The sequence below is a fragment of the Microcaecilia unicolor genome, chromosome 11 (assembly GCF_901765095.1).
Source record: "Microcaecilia unicolor chromosome 11, aMicUni1.1, whole genome shotgun sequence".
Classification (NCBI taxonomy): Eukaryota; Metazoa; Chordata; class Amphibia; order Gymnophiona; family Siphonopidae; genus Microcaecilia; species Microcaecilia unicolor.
The window spans coordinates 189,368,560-189,381,543 of record NC_044041.1 but is presented as its reverse complement, the minus strand read 5'-3'; the positions used below and the strand labels follow the sequence as shown (position 1 = coordinate 189,381,543).

The 12,984-nt window shown below is 42.3% G+C and overlaps 1 protein-coding gene across 2 annotated transcripts in view; it reads left to right on the top strand.

Moving 5' to 3' along the window:
• The window catches only part of PTPRU (protein tyrosine phosphatase receptor type U), a 559,392-nt gene that overhangs the window by 192,652 nt on the left and 353,756 nt on the right, over positions 1 to 12,984 (top strand). For both annotated transcript variants that reach the window (XM_030217348.1, XM_030217349.1), the window contains exon 2: positions 11,297 to 11,425. In XM_030217348.1, the coding sequence (XP_030073208.1) occupies positions 11,297 to 11,425 (129 nt within the window). The remainder of the gene's footprint in view (positions 1 to 11,296; positions 11,426 to 12,984) is intronic.

Genomic DNA, 12,984 nt, shown 5'->3' with positions numbered 1-12,984 from the left:
AGAGATCATGAGCTCCATGTGCTCCATGTGCTGCATGTGCTGCATCTAACCCCCAACAGGAAGTTGCATAGCTGTGTGACCTCTCTAAGTAATTCACATCAGAGGTCACAGAGTAATCACAGAGAAATAATAGGTGACAGGCAATGCATGTAAAATACAATTACATTCCAACAAACCCCTTCTCATGCATAACTGTCATGCAATTATTTATTCATACAAAGTCCAAGCTTTATACGCAGATTCACAAAATGTTCTCTGGGTAACGGTTTGGTCATGATGTCAGCTGTCATCTCACTGGTGTGACAATAGTGTAGACTGATGACCCCTTCTTTTGCCAACTCTCGCACGTTGTGGTATTTCGTTGCGATGTGCTTGGTGCGTGACTGAACCTTGTCATTCTGTGACAGTCGGATGCAGCTCTGATTATCTTCCATTATCTGGATTGGTCTCTTTTCAGCTATACCAAAATCCAGCAAAAGTTTTTCAATCCACATCAGTTCTCTGCACGCTTCCGATACGGCCACATATTCAGCTTCTGTAGAAGACAGACTCACAATACTTTGTTTATGACTGGCCCATGAAATTTGTACATTTCCATACATAAACACATATCCACTTGTTGATTTATAATCAGAATGATCCCCTGCCCAATCTGAATCACAGTAACATATTAGTTTTGGATTACTATTGGCTGAAATCTTTAATTTACAATCAATGGTACCCTTTAAATACCTTACCATCCTTTTAACTGCAGTCCAATCTGATTTGGTAGGTGAGCTGACCCTTCTGCTCAAAATTCCTACTGCATTTGCTATATCAGCCCTGTATGTGGTAGCTAGATATAAAAGCTTACCTATGGCTGATCTATATTGGATGTTATCTGGTAAAGGTTCTCTTACTGTTTCATCCTTCAGAAAATCAGTGATCATGGGAGTGCTTACAACTTGGGCATCTTGCATACCTAAACTTTCAATAAGCTCATTTATTTTCTGCTTCTGGCTTAGAAGATAAGAACCATCATTTTGTTTCTCAATTTCTATACCAAGATAGTATGACACATTACCAAGTTCTTTTATCTCAACATTGTGGTTTAAACATTTTACAATGTCCTTGTACTCTTGCTCACTTTTGCTTGCAATGAGCAGATCATCAACAAAAGCTAAAATGTATGCATATTGTCCATTTGTGCACCTAGTGTACAAGCATTTATCTGCTTCACCTTGCTTAAATCCTAAATTTGTCAATATTTCATGCAATTTTTCATTCCAACATTCTGCACTTTGCTTTAATCCATAAAGACCTTTGTTTAATCTACACACTAGCTGTCTTTGTTTTGTATTTATGAAACCTGTTGGCTGTTCCATGTACAAGTCTTCAGTTATATCTCCGTGAAGAAACGCTGTTTTCACATCAACGTGGTTGACTTGCATGCCTTTTGAGACTGCAATGCTCAGAAGTGTTCTTATTGTCGTGTGTTTCACTACAGGTGCAAACACTTAATCAAAATCTTCTCCATATTTTTGAAGATATCCCTTTGCCACTAATCTGGCTTTATACCTTTCCACTTTTCCTTGTGCATTCCTTTTTAACTTGAATACCCATTTGCATCCTATAGCTTTCTTGCCAGGAGGTAATTTTGTAAGAATCCAAGTATTATTTTTATCCAATGCATCAATTTCTTCTTGTGCAGCTTTATGCCATTCAGCAGCTTCTTCTGCTGACATTTTCTCAATCTCATCCCATGTTAAGGGCTCTTGAGCTTCTGCTGACTTTGTTAAGTAAGACAGTCTTGGGGGTGGAACACCTTTGTTTTCCCTGGATGAGCGTCTGACAACAGGTTGGCCTGACCTTTCTGCATCCTCTAAATCTGAGAGTCCTTCTCCAATTGATTCCCCTTCTCCAACTGTACTGTCTTCTTCAATGATCCTTTCTGTGTCTGTTTCCTCTGCCTGTTCCTCGTTAGATACAGATGAGTTACTTTCAGACATCTGCCTTGGTATGGCATTTATATACACTGGCATGTCTATTATGGTTCTAGTTTCATATTCTGGATGATAAGGCTCATCTGGGATAATCCAGCCTTTATCAACCCTTTTGTTTTCATCAAAATATGTAACATGTCTTATGCCAACAATGCCAGTTTTCAGATTCAAAATTCTATATCCTTTGTGTCCTGGAGTATAGCCAACTAAAATGCCCCTTTCTGTTGTGGAATCCAGCTTATGCCTTCTTTGCTTTGGTTCATGAGCATATGCTGTACTTCCAAATGTTCTTATGTGTGACAGGTTTGGCTTCCTACCATGCCATGTCTCATGTGGTGTGCGCTCAGCGCCTTTAGTTGGCATTCTGTTTTGTAGGTACACTGCTGTGAGAATGGCTTCCCCCCATAGTCTTTTAGGGAGATTGCTATCTGACAGCATACATCTGGTCATTTCCACAAGTGACCTAAATTTTCTCTCTGCAACAGAATTTTGCTCTGGTGTATAAGCTACTGTTGTGATATGCTGAATGCCTTCTTGTTCTAGAAATGTGCGCATGCTTTGTGAAGTGAACTCACCACCATTGTCGGTCTGAAGAACCTTTGGTTTTCTTTCAAATTTATTGCTCACCATGGCTACGTATTTCTTCAGCATGTCTGTGACTTGACTTTTCTCTTTCAGCAAATAGGCCACACAATATCTAGAGAAATCATCCAAGAATATTAGCACAAATCTGTTATTTCCCAATGATGGGATATTAAACGGTCCACATAAGTCACTGTGTATTAAGTCCAGCACTTTATTACTCCTATTTCCTGTGTATGCAGGAAATGAGGGTCTCACACCTTTTTGAGTAACACAGTCTATGCATTTCTCCATTTTACCAGCATCTGCACTTATCTGAATGCCGGTGGCCAGTTGCTTACTGTAAAGATCCTGGATCACCTTAGAATCACGATGTCCCAGGCGGCGGTGCCAGATTTCCAGACTACATTTACCATCATTCTTCCTTACTTGCGCCATATGTGAGGCTTCACCTGAAATGTTCAGCTTATAAACATCATTATGCATAAAAGCTTCAGCATACACTTCATCATTTTTAGAGATTGTGCACTTACTGTTTTCAAAATGAATCACAAATCCCTTCTTATCTAATGTAGATACACTAAGCATATTGCAAACTGCTTGGGGAATATACAAGACATCACTTACAGGAATTTCTTTAACTTCATTAGACACTTTGCATTTTAAGAATCCAATACCTTTGGCTTGGATCTTAGCAGTCCCTGCGTTTGCAGTTTTAAGAATTCCTTCTTCTGGACACATTTCCTGAAAGAAATCTTTACAATTGGTTAAATGGCATGTGCTCCCTGAATCCAAAATCCAAGTACTTTCATTTGAATTATTATTTACCATAGTCAAAGATTTTTCTGCCATTAGAAAGCCCTTGTGTTTATCTTTGTCCTTCATACATTTCCTGGTTTGAAAATTCTTTAGTTCCATTGGCTTAGGTGAGCTAGAGGGAGTGTTTTGTGTTTCCTTACACCATTTAGATACATGTCCCTCCTTTCCACATGAGTAGCAAATCAGCTTGCCCTTGGGTGGAGTTTTCCCATAGCTCCGCCTTCCTCTGTTCTTTGCCAAGAAATTTGTTTCATTTCTCTCTGACTTGCTTTGAGAACACATCTCCTCAGAATCATTTATTATGCATTCCTGCCTTAGTTTAGATGTTGCCTGTTCAAAAGATTGCCCTTCAATGGCTTCATTTACAGACCTAAAAACATCAAACTTCTTTGATAGTGAGGTAAAAAGAAATGCTCTTTTCAATGCATCACACATGGGAATTCCTGAAAGTTCTAGCTTTTGAAATGAAGACATAAGATGCATAATGTGATCATTACATTTACTTTTATCCCTTAATTTGGTTTCATTCAACTCTGCCAGCCAAATTGGTTGCTGCTTTGCATATGTAGTTGCATACATAGTTCTCAGTTTATATAAAATGTCCTTTGGTGTATCTTTTCCCTCCACTAATATGGCTTGTTTCTCTGAGAGAGCTTCCAAAAGCATGCACTTCACATAATAGTTTGCATTGTCCCATTCAGCCATATTTTCAGCTGTTCTGTCTTGGTCTAAGCATATATCTAATCTTTTTGCTCGAAGGAGACATATGAATCTTAATTCCCACTGCTGATAATTAAACTCAGTTAATTTAGGCACCTTGAGAGAATAGAACAATGGTGAATTTCTTCCCTCAGCCATTTTCTTAGCCTTCTGTCTGCTGTGTGGGGGGAGAGAGAGACAGACTGATTCTTTCCTTTAAAACTTAAGAGAAAAATGTGGCCTTTTTTTCTGCCTGGTAATATTTCTCTTCTTTTTCAATTCCTGAGCCCTGGGCCCATAACCCTTTTGTTGGATTATTTGTAGTAAATAATTAGCAGATTTTAGTACACACAGCTTCAGCTTTAGAAATGTTAATTTCTTTCTTCATCTCTCTCTCATTCACCCCTGAATAATTCACTGCTGAGTCACTTTAAAGTTGAAGTAACAAAACATCTGTTTACTCACAGTTTGTAGTTAGATTATAATCAGACAGGCTTATATATACATATTACTATACATTTGTCTTATCAGCTCCTTCCATGTGCTTAGATGGTAATGGATGCTCACACCACCATAGATCCTCTCAGGTTAGGAGAGATCATGAGCTCCATGTGCTCCATGTGCTGCATGTGCTGCATCTAACCCCCAACAGGAAGTTGCATAGCTGTGTGACCTCTCTAAGTAATTCACATCAGAGGTCACAGAGTAATCACAGAGAAATAATAGGTGACAGGCAATGCATGTAAAATACAATTACATTCCAACAATTTGTACCTGTCCTTTTCAGGGCACAGACCGTATAAGTCTGCCCAGCACTATCCCCGCCTCCCAACCACCAGCCCCGCCTCCCACCACTGGCTGTGGCACAGACCGTATAAGTCTGCCCAGCACTATCCTCGCCTTCCAACCACCAGCCCCGCCTCCCACCACCGGTTCTGGCACAGACCGTATAAGTCTGCCCAGCACCATCCCTGCTTCCCGCCACTGGCTCTGCCACCCAATCTCAGCTAAGAGATTAAGTAGGGAAGAATGAGAACGTGATTAGGCGGGTGATAGTAGAAGTGGATTTTCCTAACTGGTTGGGTTGGGAAAGTGAATTAGTGAAGCTATTGGCTCTCGTTGTAGGTCTTGTTGAAGAAGTATGTCTGCTGGGCAGACTTGATGGACCATACAGGTCTTTTTCTGCCGTCACCTACTATGTTACTATGCTCGAAAGGGAAGGACAGAACCAAGACCGGATCAGCTCTCTTGGTTTTGTCCTGGGTAAGGTGACTTTGAGACAAGCATTGTATGGAAACCTCCTCTCTATCATGACTAGTGTAAATAAACTGCCAGGTCAGCAGTTTGCATTTCTTCCTCAGTCATTATTTCATTTTAATAAACGTTATAACTTGCTTATCAAGTCTTTTAAGTAGCGTACATGAAAAGCACTCAGATCAAGTCACAAAGGACTAGATTCTGTATATTGCACGTGAAAAGTCATTGCCGAAAAAAAAATGCTTAGGCGTAGTCTATAAAGTATGCCTAAATTTAGGTGTACTTAGAATAGGCCTAAATTTCTACGTGGATTATAGAAAATGCCGAGCGCCTGTCCCCGCAACTAAACTTAGTCGTGTTCAGTTATACCGAGAAAAACTTGGTATAAATATCAATGCCTAAATTAGGCGCAGACCAGGTGTATCCTATAATACGCATCGATTTTAGAAACGCCTATGACCCGCCTGTGACCACACCCCCTTTTCAACTATGTGACTTAGACTTTATACCCATCATATTATAGAATACGTTTATACAATTGTGCATGTAAATTATAATTAATGCCAATTAGTGTCAATTACTTGTTAAGTGGTAATTATTAGCGCTGATTGGCTTAACTAATTAAGTCAAGCATGTAAATCCAGATTCCTTGTCATCAACAGCAGATGAATCCATTAACTGATGGGTTGTATCCGCCTACCAGCAGGTGGATTCATCTGCTGTGACTAAAGGAAAGAAAATGATCAAGGTAAGAACCTAATTTTCCCATGTGACCGGATTTGCGTGCGCAATTTAAGTCGCGCTATAATAGTATCTGGGGAAAAACATACAGTAATACCTCAGTTTTCGTTGACTTCGATTATCATCGGTTTCGGTTTTCGTTGATTTTTTTCAGCGAAAAATTTGTCTCAGATTTCGTCGGTTGCCTCGGATTTTGTCGGCGTTCCCACGTGACCTCGCTGCTAATTTTGCAAAAACAAAGGGTGACCCATGCGTTCTCCTGCTCATTGTGGCGTTGTTTCTCGTTATGTGAGCGTCACCCCGCGCGTCTAACGCAATGCACGTAAGATAAAATCACGTGCTCAAATCTCATTTTCCCTTTTAAATGTTTCCCTTGCTAATAAGTTAACCCTTTCCCTTTAGCTCCATCATGGGACTATATTTATTCTCTATAAAATGTGTTTTTGGTATGTATTTTGGAGTGTCTAGACCGAATGAATTGCATTTACATTGATTCATATGGAAATAATTGCCTCGGTTTCATCGGTTTCGGTTTTCGTTGATTGTTTTCGGATGGATTATCAACGAAAACCGAGGTATCACTGTGTATGTTACAAAAGTATAAATGTAAGACGCTCACAGCTGCGGCCTGAACTAATCCTGGGTATTTAATACCAGGTCCTGCTCGACGCCCAGCATTGAATACCTGGATTTGTGAGCTGATCTGGAAGTTAACTGGGCACCAGCTAACCGGGTGCCCAGTTAATTAGGTGCATAAATTCAGGACAGCCTTTTTGCACCGACAAATACCAGTCGGGGGTGAAATCCCAGATTTGCATTCCATCATGGAGCAGTTGCTTCTGTTCTTCCTCCTCCTCCTCCGTTTTTGGTGCCTTTCTGAGCAATATGTTACAGCTGGCACAAAAACTGGAGTGGGTGGAAAAACCAGTTCTCTGGCTTTTATTTACTTGGCGTCGCACTGACACGGGAAGAGCCTCCCACTCATAAATATTTGTAGTACCACCAGTGAGGATAAACATTAGAAATATTAATCTCCCGTTCGGTATATCAGTGTGCCATATCTGTGATTCATTCTTATACAGATTTCCTCTTTACTTCATAAGGCACAGTATAAACAAATGTTACCCATAAAGAAAACAACTCATAGGTATGTACACTTCACTTTAATTCAGTTTTAATTGGATCTGGCTTCTTTCTCAAGGGAAGGACACATGAAAGATTTTGTTGGAAGGTGAATCTAGGCCCTCTGGGAACGGAGAAATACCTACTGTAGCCGACTATAACTCGCTTGGAGCTCCTACTGAAAAAGGCGCGAGCTTAATCCAATCATTCTGGGGTCCTTTTACGAGCTGCGGTAAAAATGGCCCTGCGGTAGCGGAGGGGGCCATTTTTCCCACACGCCAGGGCTCTTTTTCCCGTAGCAGGTAACAAGCCCCTAAAAAAAAAATGACCATGCGGCAAGATTACGCTTACCGCGTGGCCATGCGGCAGGGAGCACTTACCGCCACCTTTTGAGGTGGCGGTAAGGGTTCCCACGGTAACTGGGCAGTGTGCGGCGCTGCCTGATTACTGCTCGGTTAACACCACGGTAAAAATTACAAAAATATTTTCCATGGTACCATAAATGGCGTGTGCTTGAGGTGGAACTACCTCTGGAAGTCACATTGGGCCAGCGGTAGTTACGGCAACCCTTTAGTAAAAGGGCACCTCTATGAATTAACGAGCAGCTAGATTGGTGATGAGGTCTTGCCATAGTGAAAGTAAACATTTTTGATTGATACGTTTTAATGCTTGTTGCTGTATTTTACTGATGAATTTAGCTTGATGTATTTTTGATGTATTATTATTTTGCCTATTGTGAACCACCTTGGGTTATATTCCTTTAAGGGAGGTATTGTAGAAATATATTAAAAATAGCATGGCTCTAAAAGTGGCTAGTCATAGTTGTACCATGGGAAGACCCCTTCCCTGTTCATCTTTCCCAGATGCAGGTGCTTGTCCAAACTTCTTTCATCTCAGCTATGCTATAGATAATTCTACCATATCTTCAGTTTAATTGTGTGTTCATTTAAAGGAAATTCAAGAAATTAGTTTTAAGTCTGCTACTTGTTAGTTTTATGGAGTCCTCTAGACCTAGTACTGTAAGAGAAAAATAAGTGTTTCCTATCTCTGTTCCATCCCATTCATTTTATAGACATTTATCATATTCTCCGTCGTCTCTTCTCCAAGCTGAAAAGCCCCAACCTCTTTAGCCTTGCTTTATAAAAGAGTAATTTCATCCCCTTTAGGATTTTTGTTTACCCTTCTCTGCGCTTTTCCTGCTATATCTGTTTTTGAGATGAGGTGACTGCACCTTGGACCTGTACAGAGGCATTCTGATATTCTGGGGTTTGTTGCGTATTCTTTTTCGAATCATTCCTAACATTCTATTTGCTTTTAGGCTGCTGCTGCTGCAAATTGAGTTGAAGATCTCAATAAATTGCCCACAGTAACTTCAAGAACTTTTTTCCTGGGTGGTGATCTTTGCAGTTGGCTACACTACACTCCATCTGCTGTTTAGATACCCAGTTCCTCGGTCGACTTCTGTTTTAATTGTGTCACTGGCACATATGACCTCCTTCACTCATTGCTTCCTTTATCAGGTTGTTAATGATTATGCTACACACTCGACAAAACAGAAGATCTGTCCTCCACAGGTCCAACACAGACAACTTAAAACAGTGGAGGAGACTACACAACCTCACATCAAAGGTGTCAAAAATATACTTTTGTTAGATCTTCACAAAGACTCCTTCTCAAAGACTTAACACGAATCGTATTTCGGCCTATATGGCCTGCATCAGGAGTCTAGAAGACCAGTAAAGAACATCAATTACATCATCAATACTCTCAATGGAAAATAGTTGGCGATCCCTTAACAGCAGACTGACAGTAAAGCTCCTTTAGACTGTCGCTATATCACACAACACGAACTGATGTGCTCATTGGGGTCCTTAGACGAAGCTGTGGCAAAAGGGGGCCCGCGTTGCCTTCGGCGTGTGTTTTTGACGTGCGCCGAGGCCCCTCCTTTACCACATCGGGCAAAAAGGCAGGTTTCTCTTTTCTTAAATGGCCGCGCGGCAAACGAATTACTTGCCGCGCAGCCATTTCAGGGGGCACACACCGGCGCACAAAAATTGATGGCTCATAAAAGTAGGTTACACCTACATGTATGCACAGTTCAAGCCAGGGTACTTATGTAGTGGGGGGGGGGGGGGGACTTAAGGTGGAGTGGAGAGGAGTTGGGATTTACACATGCTTTCGAGCCGGCATGATATCCACACCTTGAAGGTCAATATATTTGCTGCTACGTTTGCATTAATTTTATACAGTTACATAGGAGCCAAGTTTCTTCATAAAATAGTGGAAAAATAAGCATTTTTTGGCAGACTTAACTTAGGTACTGTGTTAAAAAATACCCTTAAAACGATACAGCCTTCTTTAACTTTGCATATTATTTCTTTAAATTTAGCTTTAGCAAAATGAATGCCCCCCTGTTGTAAGGACATGTGTGGCATTGGTATCCCTGAAATTTGTCACATTTGGAGAGATGGAGGCTTCCTTTAAACTGAGTATCACTGGGAGATGAAGCACAGCCAGGAGGTCTGTGTTTTTGACCCAGAACTGACAACCCCTGCTTTAGCAGCCTCAGTCTTTATTCCCATGTAATGACCAATTTTATGGCTTGCAGCTCCAGAGTAGAAGCACATGAGCCTCCAGTTGTGTAGGGGCACAATCTGTTTACTCTGCTCTACTGCCTTTGCATATTTAGAAGGCATTGATCTCGGTATCCGCTCTGCCCCTTGCCGCTTCCATTCCAAGACCTCTCCTGGCACCGACCTTCTGCCTGAAAGAGGGTCACCCAAACAAAATTATTGTTCAGATGACCTTACCCTTCCTTTTCTCCATCCCAACCGACCTCTGCTTTCCATTTAAATTGTGTTTCAGCACTGCTGGGACCCCAGAGCAGCACCTTCACTGGCAGAATGAGAAAGCAGTCTTATTAAAGAAAATGCTTTGGAAGTGTCTCACTGTATTACTGTCTGAGCAGCTCCGCCGGTGAGAACCCAGGGTAGATCAGTCTTTCAGAGGGCTTGATAGTCACTTGGCATTTTCATTACTTCTGCTCATGGAGAAACAGTGGGGTTTTAACACTTCACCTCTCTCTAGAGGTCCCAGTTCAAACTGTGGTCTGTAGTCAGATTAGCAATCTCAAATGTCATGCCACCCACTTCCAAATGCCTTGGCAAAGCTTGGGACATGATTTGAAGTAAGAACAGAGGCTAAGCTGACGGCTGATTGCGATTTGATAAGTCAAACACAGGGAGGGTGACAAAAGAAAGAACAGCAGACAATGTCCAAAAAACAGTTGGCTTTATTGTAACATCAGAGGCTCGTGTCGAGTCTCGGATGTTACAATAAAGCCAACTGTTTTTGGTCATCATTCACTGTGTTTGACTTGTTTGCGTGACTGTTTTTCTGGGTTTTTTTTTTTTTTTTGCTGTAATTGCGATTTGATACATGGAATTCCGTGTCTATTGTTAGATGGAGTTGCCATATGATTCCATTAGAAATCGATGACTTTGAATAGTTTTGAATCTAGGAGATCGCAAAAAAATCTTGACTTCGTTTGTTAATCACAAAACTATGGTGCCAATTTCTTGGGGGGTCATGATACCTTTTATTGAACAAGTGTCGAGCCTACAAAGAACCTTGGTTTCTCTGGGTCTAGGACTAAGCTGGGCTACTTGAATTTTGCAATGCTACATTATGCGCTTCCCAACATGGAGGCCACTTTCTACATAGCTGATTCCTGTAATGCTGCATTGTGGGAGTCATTTTCCTCCTAGAAAGTTATTGTAATCTTGCATCCATTTTTAAATATTTTAAAACATTTATACTCTGCCTATCCATGTACTGCTAAGCAGGTAAAAACAAGGTTTACAAAAATTTCTTGTGTATTATAAATAATTGATTGCACTGTTTGCTAGGTCTCAAAAGAAAGTAGACTTGCAGGTATAATTTTCCAAACTGTGCTGAGAAGAAATCGTGTCTAATCCCACCTCGTATTGTGATTTTGGTCCTTTGCGTTCAGTTGCTGCACCACTGAGCTTCTCTCTGAGTCCATGGTTCGTGTGACTGTTTAATGACGGCATCTTTGTTGGCTTTTCCCACAGTTGGCTGCACCTTTGACGAGGACAGTGACCCAAGCCAGTGTGAGTACAGCCAAAGTGAAAGCGATGACTTTGACTGGGAGGTAGTGCGAAGCTATGCCTGGCCTCATGTGTCCTCGGACCTTCCTCATGGTAAGTGCTCTGATCCTCAGACTGTACAATGCGGGATGCCTGAGGCAATCGCCAGCTCATACCTTACACTGGCAGATTCATTGAGGTGGGGGACTTTTGTGCTGTAAAATGTGGCTAAGTAAAATATTTTTTCTGCAGTGTTATTGAAGGGCCAACACAGTGATTGGTCCTTTCCATTACGTAGCTTCCCACTATTCCAGAACTTGTGGGATAGTTGTGTCCATCAACCAGCAGGTGGAGATAGAAAATACTGAGGCGGTGGACTGAATGTCAAGAGAGATGTCTCAGCTCAGTTTTCACTTCTCTATCTCAAGCAGGTGGAAGGATACTTTTCAGTTTCTGTTTCTGAGTGATTTGCTCCTGGTCCAGTTGGTCAACTGGTCCCCAGTTGAACTTTGCTGGTGGCTTGAGTCTGCAGAGTGTAAACAAACCACTGAAGTGGAAGAACAGAATAAACCTTGGGGAAAATCTTGAGTAAAATCCACTGTACTAAAGATTTTGTAGCCTTGTTCTAGTCCTTTGGGGGTGAAAAAAGGGATGGGGTTCATTTCGATTTAGCTCACACCATTGGGCCATTCACCCGTTCTTTGTAGAAATGACCAACCTCATGTGAAAGTCGCAGAAGCCAAGTCACATTACATAGAACTAGGAATTCATAACTCTAAATTACACAAAAAACATTTTTATTTAATTGTAACTTCCACTGCAGGTTGTGATATCTGGCCGAAGAAAAACCAACGAAAGACCCAAAATGTTAACGGAGAAGCCTTTGAGACTTCATAGGCTTTGCTTTTCTACAGTGTTCATAACCAGTGAAGTCTCTAGTTTTCTGCAGGCTTATCCAGCTTTTAGAATTCCTTAACTTCCAGCAGAAGTGTTCTTACATGTTTAGTTTGTCTTTCCATATTTGCTGTTCTAGAATCTATGGAGCCGCCTGTCCTATATAATAATTCTCACCTCCAACGTTCTGACTTGCCTGGGACCGTGGCTCATTCCGAGTTGGTCTGCTAGGCTCCCTAGATCAGGCTGACATCACCGTAGCCATTATGAGGTCAAGTTCAGAACCCGGGGGGAAAAAAACATACCTCACAGCTGATCCATGTCCAGAGGAGGGTCGCTGGACATGGGTGGCTGGAGGGGGGGGGGCAGGGGAGAGAGGAGGGTCGCTGGACATGGGTGGCTGGAGGGGGGGCAGGGGAGAGAGGAGGGTCGCTGGACATGGGTGGCTGGAGGGGGGCAGGGGAGAGAGGAGGGTCGCTGGACATGGGTGGCTGGAGGGGGGCAGGGGAGAGAGGAAGGTTGCTGGACATGGGTGGCTGCAGGGGGGGCAGGGGGTCGCTGGACATGGGTGGCTGGAGGGGGGGCAGTGGAGAGAGGAGGGTCGCTGGACATGGGTGGCAGGAGGGGGGCAGGGGAGAGGGGAGGTTCGCTGGGCATGGGTGGCTGCAGTGGGCTCAGGGGGAGAGGAGGGTCGCTGGACATGGGTGGCTGCAGGGGGAGAGGAGGGTCGCTGGACATGGGTGGCTGCAGGGGAGCCGAGGAAACCCTTGCTAGCGCCC